This window comes from Hyla sarda, chromosome 10 (assembly GCF_029499605.1).
Source record: "Hyla sarda isolate aHylSar1 chromosome 10, aHylSar1.hap1, whole genome shotgun sequence".
Lineage (NCBI taxonomy): Eukaryota > Metazoa > Chordata > Amphibia > Anura > Hylidae > Hyla > Hyla sarda.
The window spans coordinates 43714340-43738330 of NC_079198.1; the positions used below are offsets into that span (position 1 = coordinate 43714340).

The 23991-nt window shown below is 46.5% G+C and overlaps 1 protein-coding gene across 4 annotated transcripts in view; it reads left to right on the forward strand.

Annotated features, from left to right (window-relative positions):
• The window catches only part of ABCG4 (ATP binding cassette subfamily G member 4), a 522357-nt gene extending 509126 nt beyond the window's left edge, over positions 1-13231 (forward strand). For 2 of the 4 annotated variants that reach the window (XM_056543421.1, XM_056543422.1), the window contains exon 15: positions 11198-13230. In XM_056543421.1, coding sequence (XP_056399396.1) covers positions 11198-11423 — 226 coding nt within the window. In that variant the 3' untranslated portion in view covers positions 11424-13230. Of the gene's footprint in view, positions 1-11197 lie in introns of all 4 variants that reach the window. The other 2 variants (XM_056543428.1, XM_056543424.1) reach the window with 2 other exon arrangements.
• Positions 13232-23991: the final 10760 nt, after the last annotated feature.

Consider the following 23991-nt stretch of genomic DNA (forward strand, 5'->3'; position numbering starts at 1 on the left):
GGGGCCTTAAGGAGAGGGGAGAGATCAATCAATGTAGAGGGTAGGGAGGTTGATCTATCCTTTTGGATAGAAAGACATGGTCTTTCAGCCTTCCGAGAGGAAAGAGGGGGGGGATACTGTGTGGTCCCTCCCAACAGCTGGGCCAGGTGGTCTCCGAAGGAATGTGGTCCGGCTGAGGTGGAGAGGCAGTGATACATGTCCTCCAAGATCTAAAGTTGTTGAGCTTCTGCTGAAGTTGGGCTTTAAGGCAGCTGACATCTACGCCTTGATACATCCTTATGGTACCCCTGAGTTCGATATCAGCTTTGTTCGGCCAGAGGGGCTTGAGCTCTTCTGGTCGAATTATGAGCTGGTAAAGAATGAGCCCGGCTGGCGAGACTTTGCCATTCAGGCGGTGTCTCGCCAAAACAATGTCAAGAAAGTGACCGTTTTAACCCGTAACGAATCACTTTCTTGTATTGACATCATGACGTGGCTAGGTCGGTATGGAGAGGTGGTGGAGGTCCCAAAAAAGAACAGGGATGAATATGGCATCTGGTCAGGGGCCTGGACGTTTATGGTCAAGCTTAAGCTTTCAGGAAACACCGTTACCCATATACCATCTGCGACCTTCCTCGGAAGGGATCGTATCCAGATCTTCTACCAGGGTCAGCCGAAGCTCTGTCACAGATGTGGTGACCCCACACATTTTAGTGCCAATTGCACTGTGCAGAAGTGCACTCTGTGTGGGGAAATAGGCCATCTCGCTGCATCTTGTGCAGAGATTAGGTGTCACCTGTGTGGTGACTTAGGTCACCCATTCAGTCGCTGCCCTCGTTCCTTTGTCAACGCAGTTGTTGCCCCAGTGGGGGTAAGCCATGAGGTGAACTCTGCTGGGGGGATGGCTGGCGCGGATGCAGGGGCCATGGAAGAAAAATAAGCAGAAGACGCCTGCCCAACTGAGGCGTCTCAAGAAGCGTCAAAGGGATAGGGAGATTCAGGAGTCCCAGGAGCATCAGCCAGCTGAGGTGGCTTCTGATCCTGTCCCTGCGACCAGTGTTACTGCTGAGGCCCTGGGGGATAGTGAACTGGATGAGGAGACTGGAAGGATCCACAAAGAGGAGGATACTGTCTCCTCGCTGTCCTCCCATGGTGAGAGCGCGGATGAGGACAGAGGGAGATGGGCAGAAACAAAGCGGGGTACTCGGAGGAATAAGAAAAAGGGAGATTTAAAATCTTCTCCCACCCGCCAGATGCCAAAGGAAGGTACAACTGAACCCCCTCTGATTGGTCTCTCCAACCGGTTCCGAGCCCTCCGCGACATTTCCTCTTCGGAGGAGGAGGCTGGGGGTGAGGTTCCGGATGTTGCGGTGGGGCCCACAGGGGACCCTGAGTCCTCTCTCCCTGGGGAACCTATGTCTTCAGGGGGGGGGACTGGCTCAGAGTCAGGGGACGAGGAAAATGTAAATAAAGGGAAAATGGACACATCCATCTCACTAAAAAGGGGTAAACCATCATCTGATGAGGAGGGTGGTGGGGTGGATGGGAAGGATGTTGGGAAAAAGAAAGCTGTCTAACTCAATCACCCTTGATGGCGGCACCCTCTCCGTTGACTCTGGCATCCATTAATGTCGCCAGCATAAAGTCAGATACGGCTCGATTTGCGGCCTATGATTTTTTTGCCCATATTAATGCTGATATTTTATTTTTGCAAGAGACCAGGCTAACAGATATGTCATCTATCTACAAGGCTAAAAGAGAGTGGAGGAATGGGCCCTCCTACTGGTCTCTTGGGGCCGAGCCGTATAGCGGAGTGGCGGTCCTTTTTACCGCAGCGGTAGAATGCCGACGGGTTATCGAGTTAGAAATGGGGAGGTGCCTGATCTTAGATGTCCTCATGAAGGGACAAGAACTTTGCCTTATTAACATCTACGGCCCACAGTCTAAGTGGGACCGGAAGTGTCTCTTTATGAGGATCAAGCCCTATCTTTTTACAAGTCGGCAGGTGGTCTTTGGAGGGGACTTTAATGCTGTCACGAGGCCCCAAGACAGGGGAGGTGCCAGAGACAAGCTGACTTATGATAGCGTCGCCCTAAATAGCATAGCGAGTGAGGCTCGCCTGGTGGATGTCCACATCCGGCACACCCCAGGCCACGCGGGATTCACCTATCATAGGGGTAGTTGTAGGTCTAGGATAGATAGGTTTTATTTAAAGGAGGAGGCCGTCTCTTCAGCAGTGTCTGTTGTTGAGGTGGAGTTCTCCGATCACTGTTTAATTTTGTTTTCTCTGAATGTCACAGAGACCCCCCGGATGGGCAGAGGCTATTGGAAGCTGAATTCGTCTCTCTTGGAAGAAGCGGAGATAAGACAGTCCTTTGAGGATTTTCTTCAGAGCCAGGTACCATTGCTGGGCCTTTGTAGCAGTAAGTCAGAGTGGTGGGAGATCTTCAAAAAAAGGGTTGCGAGATTCTTCCGCCAGCTCTCAGGCCTCAGAAGCCTAAACAGGTACCGTTTGTATCAGGGCCTGAGGAAGAAACTTGAGAACCTTGTCTCGACTGGAGGTAGCCGAGAGGATATCTCCAGAGTGAAGTCCTTGCTGATGAAGTGCCAGTACGATAGGCACGCATCTTTGGTTTTTGAGAGGGATTACGGGAAGTACCGCTGGCCCGACCCTTACAGAAACTGCAAGATGTCAGTGAGTAGTAAAGTGGTCTCAGGACTGATTGATAGTACGGGATCCTTGAAGAGGTCCAGATCAGGGATCCTGGAGGTCGTCAGATCCTTCTACTCGCACCTCTTGGGAAGGAAGGATCTAGATCGAGATAAGGTATCAGCTTTCTTGGCTGAAGCCATCCCTGAACCAGGAGTAGACCCCTCTCTTGACGTTTTGACAGAGATGATCCGGGAAGAGGAAGTCAGGATGGCTATTGATGGGCTTGCCCTCAAGAAGTCACCCGGTCCAGATGGCTTAACATCTGAGTTCTATAAGACCTTTAAGGACACTTTGGTTCCCCTCTTGACTGCGGTTTTTAATGAGTGTCTATCCTCGGGCACTCTGCCAAAGTCAATGAGGAGATCAGCGCTGATCATCCTGTCAAAGGGTAAAGACCCGTCCCACATTGAGAATTGGCGTCCCATAGCACTTCTCAATGCGGACAGAAAGATTCTAGCAAAAGTGCTGTTTAACCGGCTGGTGGAGTTTGCACCCCGGCTCCTTTCGGGGGCTCAGCATTGCTCTGTTCCGGGCCGCAGTACATTCAGTGCTGTGCTCAGTGTCCGAGAGGCTGTGGAGCAGGGTAGGGCTGGCCACTGGAAGGGGTACTTGCTGTCCTTGGATCAGGCAAAAGCGTTTGATCGGGTTAACCATGAGTACCTCTGGTCTGTCCTTCTGAGATATGGCCTGCCTGGGGGGTTTGTTGATTGGCTTAAGACCTTGTATGTAGGGGCAGAGAGTTTCCCGCTTGTGAATGGTTGGATTGGCTGCTCTTTTGAGGTTGGGTCTGGTGTCCGTCAGGGTTGTCCTTTGAGCCCTTTGCTGTACGTGTTTGCAATCGATCCTTTCCTTAGAAGGATTGATTGTGGACCGTTGGCGGGGGTGAGAATGGACCTGGCGGTGCCGGATTCGGCTCTGAGGGCGGTAGCGTACGCTGATGATATCACCGTGTTTGTCTCCTCACAAGAGGAGGGCAGATGGGTGATGTCAGAGGTGGACCACTACTCGGAGGTATCCGGGTCCAAGATCAATCAGGATAAGTGTGAGAGTCTCTGGCTGGGAGGGGGAGATCCTGATTTTAACCTCTCGGACGCCCTTCCAGAGCCCCAGGAATCCGCAAAAGTCCTCAGCATCGAATTTGGTCACGGGGATTACCCCAAACAAAACTGGGACAGCAGGCTTAAGATCGCCGCTCAGAAGGTAGATCAGTGGAAGGGTTGGTCTTTGACCCTCCTGGAAAGGGTTAACCTGATGAAAACTTTCCTGCTCCCTTTGCTGATATATCTGGGCAGTGTATGCATGTTGCCAGAACCTCTTTGGACCCGGGTCTACAGTGTGTTCTTCCAAATGTTATGGGGGAATAGACTGAACCTAGTGAAGAGGGAGGTTACTTACCGTACGAGGAGACTAGGGGGGTTGTGTATGGTCAACCCTGTGGTGTTCCTAGTGAATACCTTTCTTAAGACCAATATAGCAAACCTCTGGTCAGAGAGGGCTCCTCCGTGGGTATCCTCCTGTAGGGGATGGTTTCGGCCTTTCTTCCAGGAATGGGAGACAGGAGGGCAAGTGAAGGATCTTCGCACACCACACGGACATCTCCCGGCTTATGCTACCCTGGTTCTGAAGGTTATTCGTCGGTGGGGTCTGGGGATGTGGGAGATTAGGACTCTGTCGAGGAAATTCCTTGACAAGAGGGTCCTGTCTTCTCATTTCCAGAGGCCATTGGCGCTCAAGGACTGCCCAAGTCGGGATCTGGAGGTGGGTTTAGAGCTTTTGAATTCTATCAGGATCCCCTTGAAGTTTTGGGACTTGACTTGGCGCTGTTTCCATGGGAAACTGTGTGTGAGGGACAATCTGAAGTGCAGGAGCTCTGATGACCGGGGATGTCCCCGCGAAGAGTGTGGAGGCATGCTGGAAAGCATGGAGCATTTTCTGCTTCATTGTCCCTTTAACACAGAGGTTTACAACAGGGTGGGCGCTTCCATTGGTTGGCCTCGGCTGGCCAGTCTCTCCTATGCGGAATGGGCCTATGGGGCATTCAGAAACCTTGGAGGCTGGGACCGGTGCACTTTATTCCTAGTCAGCTCAGTGGTCAGGTATTACACGTGGAACGCACGGTGTTTAGTGTCGACGCAGCGTAAAATCCTCCCTGTGGGTGAGGTGGTTAGGAACATTCTTGGTGACCTGGTGAAGGTGCGTTCTCTGGAGTACGAGAGGCTGGGTGCTGGCAGGGCCTCTCGTCTGTGGAGGGGCTCTGCCTTTAAAGTGCCTTAGTGGTGGTGGGCTGATGCTGGCACATGAGTCTTTTTGTTTTGTGCTGTAGATATATGGTGATATAGGGCTTGCAGGCACTGAACTTGAGCTTTAGGGGTTTGTGTGATTGAAAAGCCTTATTGTTGTTTGTTGTTTGGTTTGTATAGTTTGTATTATTTTGTATATATTTGTTTTTACATTTATGTATATGTGTATATATGTATATATATTGTATTTTTTTTTTCTAGGGGTTGTGTTGTGTTGGGGTTTAGTGTTAGGTTGGGTGGTGGGTAGATGGGGGGAGGGGGGATTCTGTGTGGGACTTTTTATTTAAAAAAATAAATAAAGTAAAATCCTGGACTGGTTCATGGACGTCTGTTATCATGTACTGGGGGCATGGGATGCGGGACCAGCTCAGGGCCAAAAAATAAATAAATAAATTTAAAAAAAAAAAAAAAAAATTGTATATTCTGTTTTTCTGTTTGCGGTGTTTGTTGGTGGTTTGACACATATTTATTATTTTGGGTGGTGAAATGCAACCGGACCAGTTTTTAGTTATTATTGTTGTTATTATTATTACTGTAAGTATTATTTTTATTGTAGAGTGTTTAGTAGTTGTTGTTATTATAGCGGTGTGTTTGGTGAGAATGAGGCTGGACCAGAAGATACTTGGTTGGACATTTTTGGACTAATATGGACTCATTATTGTATATATTATACAGGTGTATGTTGTTTGTATTATTGTTATGATGATGTTTATTCTTTTTGTAATGTTTTATATTTTTTAATAAAAGATCTACAGGATATAACTCAGGATCAGTAAAGGATAAGTAATGTAATGTACACAGTGACCTCACCAGCAGAATACAGAGTACAGACCTAGTAGTATATTACAAGATGAGGATGACCATAGACAGAGGCTGTCCTGGCCTGCTGTGAGTTGTAGTTTTGCAACAGCTGGAGGCACCCTGGTTGGGAAACACTGGGTTAGGCCCTAAAGCAGTGTTTGCCAACCTGGGTGGCTCCAGCTGTTGCAAAACTACAACTCACAGCATGCCCGGACAGCCAAAGGCTCTCCGGGCATGCTGGTAGTTGTAGTGGGAGGGAGGCCATGCCGGGGGGGGGTACCTGTACGGCCGCAGTAGGCCTGGCGCTGGAAAACTGCCGGTGGGCGCTCATCTCCCGCGCTCTCAGCTGGCACCACGTCACGTGTTCACTGACGTGATGACGCAGCCGCACAGGCTGCACGCCGAAGGCTGGGAGGTGCCTGCGGGGGGGATTGGCGGGGGGAGGCCGGTATGTCTTAGTGGAGTGGCAATGGGGGCCCCGCGGGCCCCCTAGCAACGGGGGGCCCGATCCTGTGGCGGCAGGGTCGGGGGCCCCCTTCTTCACTGGGCGCGCGGGGGCCTGGAGCAGGTGCTCCAAAGCGCCAGTGATAATCCGGGGCTAAGGGGCCCCAGCCTAGACGGGGGGGCCCCCGCTACGCCACTGCATCTGGTCTATGATTTGCATTAGGCTGCCATATTGGCATCGTGTTGGTTTCTCAGGTGTTGCAGTGTCATAATAACCTTGCTCTGCTTCCCAAGTTCTCAAGTCAGTCACGGTTTGGCTTCATGCTAGCAACATTTGTTTCTCATATATAGTGATAACTATATATCTCTAGAAGAGATCTGCATGTAGAAATGGGCCAAAATATCAGCAACTGTGTGTAAAAACCCTGTGAAGACTTACAGAAAATGTTTGACCTCTGTGATTGCTAACAAAGGGTATATAACAAAGTATTGAGATGAACTTATGTCATTGACCAAATATTTATATTCCACCATAATTTGCTGATAAATTCTTTAAAAATTAGACGATTTGATTTTATGAATTTTTTTTCTCATTATGTCTCTCATAGTTGAAGTATACCTATGATGAAAATTACAGGCCTCTCTCATCTTTTTAAGTGGGAGAACTTGCACAATTGGTGACTGACTAAAAACTTTTTTCCCGACTGTACACACATCATACATACATCATATATACTCATCATACACACACATCATATATACATACGTCATATATACACACACATCATACACACATTATATATACTCATGCATCATACATACACATATCATACATATATACATACATACATCATACACACATCATGCATATATACACATCATACATACACAAATCATATATAAATCCATCTATAAAAAATACCCCCGATCCTGTCCACTCAACCTCCTGAGTTGCGCCCGCTGGGGAGATCCTGCTGATAAGGTGCCGGGGATGTAGGGGGGTAGGAGGCAGTGCTCAGGTAGGACACGCTGACTATCCATACCGCTGCAGTGTGGGAAACTTCACCCCACAAGCAGTTGGCAGGGACACCTTAGTGGCTAAGAGCAGACATGCATGCCATTCGTGGGGCACATCTGCTCCCAGCAAGCTCTACGCCTGTTGATCTGAACCAGGAGGTAGGCAGTCAGACAGTCCGGCCCAGGGGGAAATTACATTTGGAAGGGATGCAGTATTATGTAGGGGGGGGGGGGGGGGGGTCATGGCCCCTCTGGCTCCCCCTTAGCGACACCACTGCATCCTCAAATCCCATCCCCTGCACTAATTTTTCTCTGTACGTGCCTGCTGGACAGTTGGTAATATATTTAAAAGTTCCAGGCAATCTCTGCAGCCCAAGAGTAACATGATCAGGAGATGTATTTAATGTCCCATAGACTTCAATGAGACTTCAGAGATTAATTTAATTTAACTCTACTATACTCAGTTGATCAAAATATCTCCAGCCATTTGGAAGTTAGGCTGAACTTAAGACAAAAAAAAAAAAAAAGAGTTAAAGGGGTACTCCGGTGGAATTTTTTTTTTTTTTTTTCATCAACTGGCGCCAGAAAGTTAAACAGATTTGTAAATTACTTCTATTAAAAAATCTTTACTCTTCCAGTATTTATCAGCTGCTGTATGTTCCAAAGGAAGTTCTTTTCTTTTTGAATTTCCTTTCTGTCTGACCACAGTGCTATCTATGTCAGGAACTGTTCAGAGCAGGATGGATTTGATACTGCTCTGGAAAGAGCACTGTGGTCAGATTGGAAAGAAATTCTAAAAGAAAAGAACTTCTGTAGTATACAGAAGCTGATAAGTACTGGAAGGATTAATATTTTTTAATAGAAGTAATTTACAAATCTGTTTAACTTTCTGGCACCAGTTGATTTGAAAAAGGAGATTTTTTATGCTTACCGTAAAATCTCTTTTTCGAAGGATCCATTGGGGGACACAGACCGTGGGTGTATGCTGCTGTCTCTAGGAGGTGTGACACTATGGCAACAAAAAAGTCGGCTCCCAGCAGGATATACCCGCTTCCAGGCCCTGAGCTAATCAGTTTTAGCTTAGTGTCTAAGGAGGTAGACACGGTCTGGAGTTCTCTCCAGACCAGGTCTTATGTTTTATTATTTTCCTAGATTTAGGGATGTGTTCGTTTTTTATTCCATTTATTTTCCTGTTTTCAGGTGGGGACTCAGGAACTGCGGCTCACTGTTTCCCCATTGCGATTTAAAAAAAAAAAAAAAATTTCCACCGGAGTACCGCTTTAATTTAACTCTATTTTAAGTTGACGTGTAATAATTTACTCATTTTGAAGTGCTGCTGGAACATACGCTGATACATACACCTACACAATGTTGAAAGTTATCATTGGTTTTACCCTTATTTTGTGGTAGGGGGCGGTGAAAGGTAGGTAGAACATGGAGTAGGCTTCCCAGCAGCACAGAGTATTTCTGGCAGGAACTGTAGTGAAGCAGACATTCTGACTCACTACAGTTCCCTCCAGAAATACTCTGAGCTGCTGTGCTATTTCTGTAATAAATCTAAGAGGCCTCAGCCTTACCCAAGCAGGGGGCAAAAAAAGGTAAAGTGTGTGGCTTATAAACGGACCAGTTGCTATTTTTTAACTGCCTTTCACCGCTCACTATATGATTATGTGGTTTCCCGGTACCGCATCCTATCCGGTACCTGTGTGCATAGGTCCCCATAGCCAGAGTCCCTAGGACGTGGGGTCCTTATTGTCTAGTCCACCCCTGGTTACCTCTCATCTAGGTATTAGTTATCTAGTAATTATTTAGGATTTATATATAAAGGATTGTATAAATGTATATAATTAGTTAATTACCTGTACGGAGCGTAGCAGGACCTGCGGGTCACGTGATCAGGTAAACTCTATGGTTTTTGCTTAAGGACCTTTGGAGGACCCTGTGACGTATTGCACCCATCATTCTTTGTGACAGTGAATGACAGATATTCGGACCAATCAGAACAACCCCGCCCCTACCCATATAAGGGAGCGGCAGCCATTGTTAGCTCTCTTTCCTCATGGGCTGTTGACAGGGAAGGTTTTACGCTGCTGTCAATTTAGGCCCTAGCCTTGCGGTCGACGGCTGATCCCTTCTAAACCGTGAGTCTAAGCACTCTGCAAGATCACCGGACCTTATCTATCCCCTAAATCCGGACGGATATTCAAAATTAACGCTAAATTCAGAGACTTATACTACAATTCAAGGTCCGCAACAACTGTCAGTCACTGAACTATATAGAGACTGTTCGAATGAAACTGTTATTGTGCATTGGATGTACCGCAAGCATTTAAGTAAAGTTATCCAAGTTCAACTACCTTGTGGACCTTCAGTCATTTTATGCATGCACCTATCGTTACTGGGAAGGGCGGCGATAGGCCGGAGAATTACCTCAGCATACTAGCCCTCAGCCTGGCATCACGAACAATAGGGTTAGCCTTAACCCCTCATCTACCGAAACAACACCCCAACTACCATACACCCCAAGGGCTACCACAATGAGTTATATATCTGACTGTGCCATCATGTAGTTAGCGGTGAAAGGCAGGTACTCCTGTGAAAAACTTTTTTTTTCTTTTTTAAATCAACTGACGCTAGAAACTTAAACAGATTTGCAAATTAAGGAAGAAAAGTGCAGGAGCCAGCGGTGTAATAAACTTCATCTTTATTCGTAATCCATATAAAACTTTGAAATTGGCGTCTCAAAATGGAAATGAATAAACCTCCTGGATAAGCAACATGACGCGTTTCAGGTTATGTGACCCTTCATCAGATGCAACTTGCATCTGTTGAAGGGTCACATGACCTGAAATGCGTCATGTTGCTTATTCAGAAGGTTTTATCGTTTGCATTTTGAGACGCCAATGTCGAAGTTTTATATGGATTACAAATAAAGGTGAAGTTTATTACACCGCTGGCACCTGCACTTTTCTTCCTGAACTGGAGGTTTTCTTGCCATGCGGAGGATCGGGTGAGCTGACAATCCTTGTTACTACACTGGTGTCAGCAGAGAGCATTTTGGTCGTGACAGAAAAGAAATCCAAAAAGAAAATATTTCCTCTGTAGTATGCAGCCGATAATAAGCTGTGAATAGCAAGCCTATGATATAAATTAAAGTTTGCCTTAAAATATGCAATTTATACAGTAAATTTTAATATCGCCTGCTTCGGGGGCCTCAGATTTCGCCTAAGGCCTCAAAAAGTCTAGAACCGCCTCTGTTAAGGGAAACATAAATCACAGCATGTACTGTGACATACTGAAGCAGAGCATGATCCCCTCCCTTCAGTGACTAGTGCAGTGCAGTATTCCAACATAACAGCCCCAAACACATCTTCTAACACATCATCTGCTTTGCTAAAGAAGCTGAGGGTAAAGATGATAAACCCTATTGAGCATCTATAAGGCATCCACAAATGGAAAATAGGGCAGTGCAAGGTCACGTCCACCAGCTCTACAATGTCATCATGGAGAAGTGGAATGGGACTCCAGTGACAACCTGTGAAGCTCTGGTTAACTCCATGCCCAAGAGATTCAAGTCAGTACTAGAAAATAGTTATGGCCACACAAAATATTAACACTTTTGACTCAATTTGGACAATTCCACTTAAGGGTGTATTAACTTTTGTTGCCAAGGTTAAGACATTAATGGCTTTGAGTTATTTTGAGGGGACGGCATCAATAAACATATAAACATGTTATACAGGCTGTGCACTCACTACTTTACATTGTAGCAGAGTGTCATTTCTTCAGTGCTGTTACATTAAAAGATATAATAAGATATTTAAAATAAATATGGGGGGGATGTACTCAATTATGTGAGATACTGTATATGACCCCATCAGTATACAGTATCTTGTACTCCATAACTTGCATAAAGTTGTTTAAAGTTGCTTTTATTTTACAGATATGGGTTTGAAGGAGTTATCTTGACTATTTATGGCATGGACCGTGCTGAATTACAATGCAATGAAGAACCCTGCACATTCCGAGATCCTCATCATGTCTTGCAACAACTTGATGTTGAGGATGCAAAACTGTATGTTGACTTTCTTGTACTAGGAGGTTTCTTTATTGGACTCCGCCTCCTAGCATACCTTGTGCTACGCTACCGTGTTAAATCTGAACGGTAGATGGCAGTGAAAAAGTTTCTTTCAGGATAATAATTAAATATGACATATGGTCCAAGGAGATACATTTACAGTCTTCTATGAGTTCTCCACATTTAAATGTGTTGTTGTTTGGTTCCCCTTCACTGTGTGTTGTTTACTTCAGTACTGTACTTCAGCCATGCTGAGACTTGTACTAAGTAATTATACATCTTAAGTTCTTTTTGCTGTGAAGAAAAGATGTTCAAAATGTTCCACTAATAAGATTGTCGTTTGAGCATGTTTACTATAAAGCAGGAAAGATCCCTCAATGCAAAAATCAACTTCTGAAAGGGCAAAATATGGGATGTAATTTTTATAAGTGCTAAATAAAGCTATGTATTGCTCAGTAAAGAAACACCAGAACTGTCCCATTCGTTAAATTTCATTGCATGTAACACTGTGTATCAAATCTTTTACCTACAAATGTAATTTTTGGTTCTGCTTCTCTAAGTGCAGATAATCAGCCAGGATATGATAATTTTTTTGTTCACTTACCTAAGTTACATTTGCCCACTTGTCCATCATACATGATATATAAAATGCATGCAGTTTAAAAATAAAAATTTGTTTTCATTGTCCCTCACCACACATAGTATATAATACAACCACCTCATATTTGGTATACAGTTTGTGCAACATATTGTATAGCACTATTCCAAAAGCAATATAAATGGTAATGATAGTAATTCATATTTGGATTTCTGCAAAACATATAGGGGGGAATTTATCATTATTGTCTGTGGTGGACGCGTTTTACAGTCAATAATTTTCTACTGTGAAACTGCTGACATGCACCAAATTTATGAAATGGCACACAGTATATTATAAATTTGTCTAAGCAATAGACATCTAGAGGAAATTATCTCAGCACAGCCAAGTTTACACTAAAAGAAAAAGTGGCTCTGTAAAGTGCTGCATTGCTGTCCCCCTATAACGTTCTTATTTTTCCATATTCGGGGCTGTATGAGTGCCTATTTTCCACATCATGATCTGTAGTTTTTAACAGTACCTTTTTTGTGTATATGTGACATTTTGTTTTTGCATTTTTTGGACTATGATGTCGCAATTTTGGACATTAGTTTTTTTTTGTGTTTATGCTGTTCACTTTATGGTACCATTTCCGCATACAGCCATAACAAATGTTTATTTGTTTAATTGTTTTAATTTTTTTTTCTTTTTGTAAAATGGGAAAAGAGGGTAACTTATTTTTAAACTCAGGGCGTGCTGGGAGTTGTAGCTGTGTACCATATAGAGAAATACATGTTAGAGTGGCAAGCACCAACCTATGACTCTCCAGCTGTTGCAAAACTACAACTCCTAGCATGTCCTCACTGTGATTTTTTTTACATCAGTACATCCCTTTGTCAGTTCCCTACTCTATGACTTTTGCACCAAAATGTGTGATTTACACATAAACATGCTGTTCAAAGGCAGTTTTGTAAGCCAGGTCTTGGTTGGTGCATCTGCAAAGACAGATTTGACTGTCAACAGGCATTTCTCAACACGTGTGTTGATAATTTCCCCCCATAGTTTCTCTTTGTATGGTAGATGTGCACAAAAAAAGTGTACCTCCAGTTAAACAGATAAACAGTAATGGTGCAAGTGTGCACAATGATTTTAAAGCTGAATATATGCAGGTTCAGCTTCAAAATAGCAGCATGACTCAACAATGATGTGTCCTGTGGGCTGCTTATATCTATGCTTAAAGGATAACTCCGGGATGTACAACTTATCCCCTATACTAAGTATAGGGGATAACTGTTAGATCGCAGAAGTTCCGACCGCTGGGGCCTCCTGCGACTTCCCGAATGGTGCCTCGGCTCCCTGAATGAAACAAGTGTTTTCTATCACAGCACGAAGCTGCGTCCAACACGCCCCCTCCATGCAGTTGTATGGCAGAGCCGGAGATTGCCAAAAGCAGAGCTCCAGTTCTCCCATAGAACTGCATGGAGGGGGCGTGTCGGCCGCTGCTTCATGCAGTGGTTGAAAATGCTCATTTCATGCAGGGAGCCGTGGCACCATTCGGGAAATCGCGGGAGGTCCGACCCCCCGTGATCTAACACTTATCCCCTATCCTTAGGATAGGGGATAAGTTGTACATCCTGGAGTCATCCTTTAATAAGGTAGCATTGCAGAAACAATAGAACACTTTGTCTCCCAGTGCATAGATATGAGCATAATTAGCATTGCAAGTTATTTAAAAGAAAACATTATTTCACACAATGCTGCACTATATTTTCTTCAGATACTATTACCAAAAGACAAAACACACTAGAGAAGTATAGCCTGAAAGTAGGAAGGTCAGGAAATACTGACACTATACTACCCTTAATACACCACGTAGGGCACAATGCGATGAGACTTCTTGTTATAAATAAACCTAAACACAAAAAAAAACACGGAGTCACTTAAATGTAAAAGTTTTTATTGATATGCATTTAAAGAACCATCAGGTTTCAAAAAGGGGAAAGGGGGAGGGGAAATAGCATCACAAAATTACAGCGACATCACCGATACATCTGCCAATCAAGATGGTAGTAGGTGGGCATATACGTTTTCTTAAGGTGCATGTAATATAATTAGCAGCAATATGGAACAATAAAGTAAAGTAGTTGAGCACGATATAGTATCATAGTGGAAGTGCCATATGCATAAGGTGCTATAAATCTAAACATAATGCATAAGTGCAACAGGATAGTACATGAAACATACCCACACAAGAAAATACGGGGCAGAGTCCGGGATAGCGCCAGATAATAAGTACTGGAAGGATTAAGTTTATTTTAATAGAAGTAATTTACAAATCTGTTTAACTTTCTAGCACCAGTGGAAAATTGTTTTCCACTGGAGTACCCCTTTAACAAATGGTTCACTTTCATGTCAGATCATTCATCTACCAAATTAATGCATTCCTGCCTTATAGGAAAACGGTCACCAGTTCAACTGCGCTATAACCCAATACACCGGGTTATAGTGCAAGTAAACAGGAGACCGATGTGGGGTCTCGGACTGCTATACCTACCTGCAGTCCACAGCCCCACTCCTCCGAAGGTCCCCCTCTTCCAGTGCTGACTTTCACTTTGAGGCAGACCAGCCGGCTAGATTTAAATATTCATAAGCACCGATCACACGCGCTCACGTGACCGGTGCTTATGAATATTTAAATCTAGCCGGCGGGCCCACCTCAAGGCGCAAGTCAGTGCTGGAAGAAGGGGACCTTCGGAGGATCGGGGCTCCAGACTTCAGGTAGGTTTAGCAGTCTGAGACCCTGCATCGGTCTCCTGTTCACCCGCACTATAACCCGGTGTATCGGGTTATAGTGTGGGGGGGAACTGGTGACTGTTTACTTTTAACTGCTGCTATTTGAAGTCCTTGCATTGCTATACATAGGGCAATCCTATAATGCCACATCATATTATTACTTCTTAGTACACATCCTTTTTTGAGATTGCTAACCTCAACTGACCTCTAAGTGGAGCTGGAAGACAAAAATTATATGTATGAATGCTTCCATTTCATCTAGATTTTTAAACATACACTGAAAATTTTTAGTTTTTTTTGCAAATGTGTTCATTGAATGTTTCCTACTTCACTGGTCTAGGATGTAAGTAAAACCATAGAAAGTGGTTAGATTTGTAAAGAAAATGTACTCTGAAGATCTCATCCTGTGAATGTGTTTTTCATGGCAAATTAAATGCTTTTAGGAGAGTACTTTACCTCTCTGCTGCTTAAGAAGGATTTACAGATATCTTTTAATGTATTAAATAAAATTATATCAATATACTGTATTAATTACTTTTTGTTATGTTCATGAATTTCATGAAATAATCGATTCGCAACGAATGCAAATATCACTGCGCAAATCGCTTCATTAAATTCCATTTTTCAGCATTCCCAGCTAAAGGAGACCTAAAATGGCAGATCCACATGTGAATACATGAGGCAGGGGATTATGGGAGGGCGGGAAAGTATGGCGGGAAGGGAGGTAAGCGGGATGACCCTGAATCACATGTAAGATGCAACCTATCAGCATTCATTGACCCCTGTGATGTCACAGTCCTATATAATCGGCAGCCATCTTGCCTCTCTTCATTTCATCTATGCACACAGAGACAGAAGACTGGCTGCGCGTCTGTGTGCGAATTTCTTATACCACAGCGTACCAATGGCAATTGCTAGTCACAACAGCATTGTGGACAGACAGAAGTGCAGTGCTTTGGTGTTCTCACGGAGAAGGATCTTACAATATATAAACCTCCAATTCACGTTATTGAGTATTTCATCAGAGAGGGGCAGATAGTGTTTTGTTGCCTCATACATATCAATAAGCTGCCTGAACTTTATGAACCACCTCATCACCTAATTTTTTGTGCAATTCTGTGCTTTTTTTTGCTCCACAAATCATCTGCTGCTTAGAATTGTGTGTAGACTGTATAAAAACCAGTGCACACCATTCTTAACACTTTGTGACAGAGTGCAATTTAGTTTAATCCATGTTTTCTTTTTTTTTACCGCATACGTACATCCAAATAGTGTACCATTTTGTACCTGTTAATCTGTCAAGGGCCTACAATAGTACTCCAAATAGTAGTCCAAACAATAGTACTCACCAGCTGGTTGTTACGCCGAGCGCTCCGGGTCCCCGCTCCTCCCCGGAGCGCTGGCTACACTCTCGCTACTGCAGCGCCCCCGTCAGATCCACTGACCGGGTGCGCTGCGATACCGCCTCCAGCCGGGATGCGATTCGCGATGCGGGTGGCGCCCGCTCGCGATGCGCACCCCGGCTCCCGTACCTGACTCGCTCTCCGTCGGTCCTGTCCCGGCGCGCGCGGCCCCGCTCCCTAGGGCGCGCGCGCGCCGGGTCTCTGCGATTTAAAGGGCCACTGCGCCGCTGATCGGCGCAGTGGTTCTAATTAGTGTGTTCACCTGTGCACTCCCTATGTATACCTCACTTCCCCTGCACTCCCTCGCCGGATCTTGTTGCCATCGTGCCAGTGAAAGCGTTTCCTTGTGTGTTCCTAGCCTGTGTTCCAGACCTCCTGCCGTTGCCCCTGACTACGATCCTTGCTGCCTGCCCCGACCTTCTGCTACGTCCGACCTTGCTTTTGTCTACTTCCTTGTACCGCGCCTATCTTCAGCAGTCAGAGAGGTTGAGCCGTTGCTAGTGGATACGACCTGGTTACTACCGCCGCAGCAAGACCATCCCGCTTTGCGGCGGGCTCTGGTGAACACCAGTAGTGACTTAGAACGGGTCCACTAGCACGGTCCACGCCAATCCCTCTCTGGCACAGAGGATCCACCTCCTGCCAGCCGGCATCGTGACAGTAGATCCGGCCATGGATCCCGCTGAAGTTCCTCTGCCAGTTGTCGCCGACCTCACCACGGTGGTCGCCCAGCAGTCACAACAGATAGCGCAACAAGGCCACCAGCTGTCTCAACTGACCGTGATGCTACAGCAGCTACTACCACAGCTTCAGCAATCATCTCCTCCGCCAGCTCCTGCACCTCCTCCGCAGCGAGTGGCCGCCTCAGGCCTACGACTATCCTTGCCGGATAAATTTGATGGGGACTCTAAGTTTTGCCGTGGCTTTCTTTCACAATGTTCCCTGCACTTGGAGATGATGTCGGACCAGTTTCCTACTGAAAGGTCTAAGGTGGCTTTCGTAGTCAGCCTTCTGTCTGGAAAAGCTCTGTCATGGGCCACACCGCTCTGGGACCGCAATGACCCCGTCACTGCCTCTGTACACTCCTTCTTCTCGGAAATTCGAAGTGTCTTTGAGGAACCTGCCCGAGCCTCTTCTGCTGAGACTGCCCTGCTGAACCTGGTCCAGGGTAATTCTTCCGTTGGCGAGTACGCCGTACAATTCCGTACTCTTGCTTCAGAACTATCCTGGAATAATGAGGCTCTCTGCGCGACCTTTAAAAAAGGCCTATCCAGCAACATTAAAGATGTTCTGGCCGCACGAGAAATCCCTGCTAACCTTCATGAACTCATTCATCTAGCCACTCGCATTGACATGCGTTTTTCCGAAAGGCGTCAGGAGCTCCGCCAGGATATGGACTTTGTTCGCACGAGGCGTTTTTTCTCCCCGGCTCCTCTCTCCTCTGGTCCTCTGCAATCCGTTCCTGTGCCTCCCGCCGTGGAGGCTATGCAAGTTGACCGGTCTCGCCTGACACCTCAAGAGAGGACACGACGCCGCATGGAGAATCTCTGCCTGTACTGTGCCGGTACCAAACACTTCCTGAAGGATTGTCCTATCCGTCCTCCCCGCCTGGAAAGACGTACGCTGACTCCGCACAAAGGTGAGACAGTCCTTGATGTCAACTCTGCTTCTCCACGTCTTACTGTGCCTGTGCGGATATCTGCCTCTACCTTCTCCTTCTCTACTATGGCCTTCTTGGATTCCGGATCTGCAGGAAATTTTATCTTGGCCTCGCTCATCAACAGGTTCAACATCCCGGTGACCAGTCTCGCCAGACCCCTCTACATCAATTGTGTTAACAATGAAAGATTGGACTGTACCATACGTTACCGCACGGAGCCCCTCCTAATGTGCATCGGACCTCATCACGAAAAAATTGAGTTTTTGGTCCTCCCCAATTGCACTTCCGAAATTCTCCTTGGACTACCATGGCTTCAACACCATTCCCCAACCCTGGATTGGTCCACAGGGGAGATCAAGAGCTGGGGTACCTCTTGTTTCAAGGACTGCCTTAAACCGGTTCCCAGTACTCCCTGCCGTGACCCTGTGGTTCCCCCGGTAACCAGTCTCCCTAAGGCCTATATGGACTATGCTGACGTATTTTGCAAAAAACAAGCTGAGACTCTACCTCCTCACAGGCCTTATGACTGTCCTATTGACCTCCTCCCGGGCACTACTCCACCCCGGGGCAGAATTTATCCTCTGTCCGCCCCAGAGACTCTTGCTATGTCAGAGTACATCCAGGAGAATTAAAAAAAGGGCTTTATCCGCAAATCCTCCTCTCCTGCCGGAGCTGGATTTTTCTTTGTGTCCAAAAAAGATGGCTCCCTACGTCCTTGCATTGACTACCGCGGACTTAATAAAATCACGGTAAAGAACCGCTACCCCCTACCTCTTATCTCTGAACTCTTTGATCGCCTCCAAGGTGCCCACATCTTTACCAAACTGGACTTAAGAGGTGCTTATAATCTCATCCGCATCAGGGAGGGGGATGAATGGAAAACGGCATTTAACACTAGAGATGGACACTTTGAGTATCTGGTCATGCCCTTTGGCCTGTGCAACGCCCCTGCCGTCTTCCAAGACTTTGTTAATGAAATTTTTCGTGATCTCTTATATTCCTGTGTTGTTGTGTATCTGGACGATATTCTGATTTTTTCTGCCAACCTAGAAGAACACCGCCAGCATGTCCGCATGGTTCTTCAGAGACTTCGTGACAATCAACTTTATGCCAAAATGGAGAAATGTCTGTTTGAATGTCAATCTCTTCCTTTCCTAGGATACTTGGTCTCTGGCCAGGGACTACAAATGGATCCAGACAAACTCTCTGCCGTCTTAGATTGGCCACGCCCCTCCGGACTCCGTGCTATCCAACGTTTTTTGGGGTTCGCCAATTATTACAGACAATTTATTCCACATTTTTCCACCATTGTGGCTCCTATCGTGGCTTTAACCAAGAAGAATGCCAATCCTAAGTCATGGCCTCCTCAAGCGGAAGACGCCTTTAAACGGCTCAAGTCTGCCTTTTCTTCTGCTCCCGTGCTCTCCAGACCTGACCCATCTAAACCCTTCCTATTGGAGGTTGATGCCTCCTCAGTAGGAGCTGGAGCGGTTCTTCTTCAAAAAAATTCTTCCGGGCATGCTGTTACTTGTGTTTTTTTTTCTAGGACCTTCTCTCCGGCGGAGAGGAACTACTCCATCGGGGATCGAGAGCTACTGGCCATTAAATTAGCACTTGAGGAATGGAGGCATCTGCTGGAGGGATCAAAATTTCCAGTTATTATTTACACCGATCACAAGAATCTCTCCTATCTCCAGTCTGCCCAACGGCTGAATCCTCGCCAGGCCAGGTGGTCTCTGTTCTTTGCCCGGTTTAATTTTGAAATTCACTTCCGCCCTGCCGATAAGAACATTAGGGCCGATGCTCTCTCTCGTTCCTCGGATGCCTCGGAAATAGAGCTCTCTCCGCAACACATCATTCCTCCTGACTGCCTGATCTCCACTTCTCCAGCCTCCATCAGGCAAACTCCTCCAGGGAAGACCTTCGTCTCTCCACGCCAACGCCTCGGAATCCTCAAATGGGGTCACTCCTCCCATCTCGCAGGCCATGCGGGCATCAAGAAATCCTTGCAACTCATCTCTCGTTTCTATTGGTGGCCGACTCTGGAGACGGATGTTGTTGATTTTGTGCGGGCCTGCACTGTCTGTGCTCGGGATAAGACTCCTCGCCAGAAGCCTGCTGGTCTTCTTCATCCTCTGCCTGTCCCCGAACAGCCTTGGTCTCTGATTGGTATGGACATTATTACAGACTTACCCCCATCCCGTGGCAACACTGTTGTTTGGGTGGTCATTGATCGATTTTCCAAGATGGCACATTTTATTCCTCTTCCTGGTCTTCCTTCAGCGCCTCAGTTGGCAAAACAATTTTTTGTACACATTTTTCGTCTTCACGGGTTGCCCATGCAGATCGTCTCGGATAGAGGCGTCCAATTCGTGTCAAAATTCTGGAGGGCTCTCTGTAAACAACACAAGATTAAATTGAACTTTTCTTCTGCTTATCATCCTCAATCCAATGGGCAAGTAGAAAGAATTAACCAAGTCCTGGGTGATTATTTACGGCATTTTGTTTCTTCCCGCCAGGATGACTGGGCAGATCTTCTACCATGGGCCGAATTCTCGTACAACTTCAGAGTCTCTGAATCTTCTTCCAAATCCCCATTTTTCGTGGTGTATGGCCGTCACCCTCTTCCCCCCCTCCCTACTCCCTTGCCCTCTGGTTTGCCCGCTGTGGATGAAATAACTCGTGATCTTTCCACCATATGGAAAGAGACCCAAAATTCTCTCTTACAGGCTTCATCACGCATGAAGAAGTTTGCTGATAAGAAAAGAAGAGCTCCCCCCATTTTTTCTCCCGGAGACAAGGTATGGCTCTCCGCTAAATATGTCCGCTTCCGTGTTCCCAGCTACAAATTGGGACCACGCTATCTTGGTCCTTTCAAAATTTTGTGCCAGATTAATCCTGTCTCTTATAAACTTCTTCTTCCTCCTTCTCTTCGTATTCCTAATGCCTTTCACGTTTCTCTTCTTAAACCACTCATCATCAACCGTTTCTCTCCCAAACTTGTTTCTCCCACTCCTGTTTCCGGCTCTTCGGACATCTTCTCCGTAAAGGAGATACTGGCCTCCAAGAAGGTCAGAGGGAAAACCTCTTTTTTTAGTCGATTGGGAGGGCTGTGGTCCTGAAGAGAGATCCTGGGAACCTGAGGACAATATCCTAGACAAAAGTCTGGTCCTCAGGTTCTCAGGCTCTAAGAAGAGGGGGAGACCCAAGGGGGGGGGGTACTGTTACGCCGAGCGCTCCGGGTCCCCGCTCCTCCCCGGAGCGCTCGCTACACTCTCGTTACTGCAGCGCCCCCGTCAGATCCACTGACCGGGTGCGCTGCGATACCGCCTCCAGCCGGGATGCGATTCGCGATGCGCACCCCGGCTCCCGTACCTGACTCGCTCTCCGTCGGTCCTGTCCCGGCGCGCACGGCCCCGCTCCCTAGGGCGCGCGCGCGCCGGGTCTCTGCGATTTAAAGGGCCACTGCGCCGCTGATCGGCGCAGTGGTTCTAATTAGTGTGTTCACCTGTGCACTCCCTATGTATACCTCACTTCCCCTGCACTCCCTCGCCGGATCTTGTTGCCATCGTGCCAGTGAAAGCGTTTCCTTGTGTGTTCCTAGCCTGTGTTCCAGACCTCCTGCCGTTGCCCCTGACTACGATCCTTGCTGCCTGCCCCGACCTTCTGCTACGTCCGACCTTGCTTTTGTCTACTCCCTTGTACCGCGCCTATCTTCAGCAGTCAGAGAGGTTGAGCCGTTGCTAGTGGATACGACCTGGTTACTACCGCCACAGCAAGACCATCCCGCTTTGCGGCGGGCTCTGGTGAACACCAGTAGTGACTTAGAACCGGTCCACTAGCACGGTCCACGCCAATCCCTCTCTGGCACAGAGGATCCACCTCCTGCCAGCCGGCATCGTGACACTGGTGTTTTACAAAAACTACTGATTTTTTCTCATTTTGTACCTGCTAATCTGTCAAGGGCCTACATACTGTGAAAGGACACCCAAAAGTAATCATCTGCTGCTGTTCTAGACAAATACTGTTTAAAGAGTAGTGAAGTGTATTGTAATACCCTCATATATGCACTAAGTATGTCAGGCAGAGAAGTGCCAGGACGTGCACAGATCAGTGGCAGAGGCCTAAATACTTCAGGCAAAGTTGGCAGCAGACTAGGGGCGAGTGGCAGCAGGAGTTGCAGCGAGAGGCCTGAGCTCCCGTTATCAGCCAGCGGTCGTGTCTCGACCAGAAACACATCTGCAGTCGTCGATTGGTTAACACGCTCATCCACTTCATCACAAGTGACATCTGACACCCCCAATCAACAGTCGGTGGGTTCCTCAGACACAACCCTCAGTTGGCATGGCCCAGGAGCAGTCCCTGTCCTCCCATTGCCTTTGTCCTATGCTGTTCCCTCTCCTAGAGAAGTATCTTATGCTGTGGGTTCAGCTCCACTATTCACTGAGGACAATCTTATAGAGGACAGTCAGCAGCTACTGCTCAGCCAAGAACGGGAAGAGACATGCGCTGCTAGGCGGCCAAGTAGTGATGCGGAGAGTGACGTGGGAGGCGGTGTTGCAGGGGTTCAGGGTCCTGAAGCAGACACTGTTGGATGGAACTGGGCTACAGCTGACTGCTGTGTCAAGTGACTCAACACGGTTATCCACTTTTAATGAGAGTGTCTAAAGGTTGTCATTTTTACTTTCTATTAAAATTGGATTGTCTGTCTGAATTTCTCAGATAGAATCTGGTGATCTCGAGTTAAATAATTAAAATCCTCGAAGGATTTACTTTTGGCTTCTTTGGGTGGACCTATTTCCTATTTGTGTGAGCTATAGTGGTTTCCCATTGCTTCAGCCACCTCAATGATGTGGCATTCAGACACCGTATAGTCTAGAATCTGCTATCAGGTGATCTTGAGTTAAATAATTAAAATCCTGTAATTAATTACTTGTTGCTTCTTTGGAAGTACCTATTTCCTATGTGTGTGAGCCATAATGGCTTCCCATTGCTTCAGCCACCTCAAGGATGTGGCATTCAGACACTGTATAGTCTAGAATCTGCTATCAGGGGATCTTGAGTTAAATAATTAAAATCCTCAAATTAATTGATATTTCAATCTTATTGCTTATTAAATCCCCCGGTGTACTGCAGATGCCTTTTCCTGACAGTTTATTTCTGGAACTAATTTACTTAATGCTGCTTCTGGCCTTGGCCCTCAAATTTTGTGATATTTAGCACTAGCTTAATTGAAATTTCAACATTGATCTTGCATTGTAAAGGGGTTATAAAACCCTTGGGTGTACTGCTGATGCCTGCGCCTGTGTCTTTCAGGAATTACTTGGCTTACTGATTCTTCTGGGCTTGGGCCTTAAATTTTTGGATGGTAGCACTACCTAACATGCATCTTCAAAAGAGATTTCAAAGTTCACCTTTTAATTTTAGGGGTTGTGAACCCCTCTTGTGTACTCATGCTGCTTCCTGCTCCACTCTGTCAGCCCGTTGGTCCTGCCTCCGCCTCCACATCCTCCACTGTGTCCTAAGACTCCACTGCCCGAACAAGTCTCAGTGGCCCTTCAGCATACCATGTGTGCAGGGCACGGCGGTGTCACGCTGTTTTTCACATGGTTTGCCTTGGCGAAAATTCTTGGAAACAATGGCCGGTCAGGGCAATGGAGACGTTGCGCCTTCATCTCACGGCCACATGAGCCCTGTGGGGGCTTGTTGGATTTGGTCCTTTGTACCCACATGCTGGGATCCGGGACACTCAAACTTTGATTTAAATTTCAAATAAAAAAATCAGACATTCCAATGGTCTCCTCATGCATCAGCCAACTCCAGGCTGTGTCATTCAGACAATATATGGTTTACTGATGCCGCTGCTGGGCATTAGTCTGGGAAATTCAAATTTTCTCATAGGTAGCACCCGCTATCCAAAATCTTCAGTTTAAATTTCTAAATTCATCTTTTAATCCTAGGGATTGTGAAGGCCTAGTGCCTACTCATGCTGCCAACATCTCCACGCTGTGTCATTCAGCCACTATATGGTCTCCTCATCCAGCCAACACCTCCACGCTGTGTCATTCAGCCACTATATGGTCTCATCATGCTGCCAAAACCTCCACGCTGTGTCATTCAGCCACTGTATGGTGTTCTCATGCTGCCAACACCTCCACGTTTTGTCATTCAGCCACTATATGTTCTCCTCATGCTGCCAACACCTCCATGCTGTGTCAATCAGCCA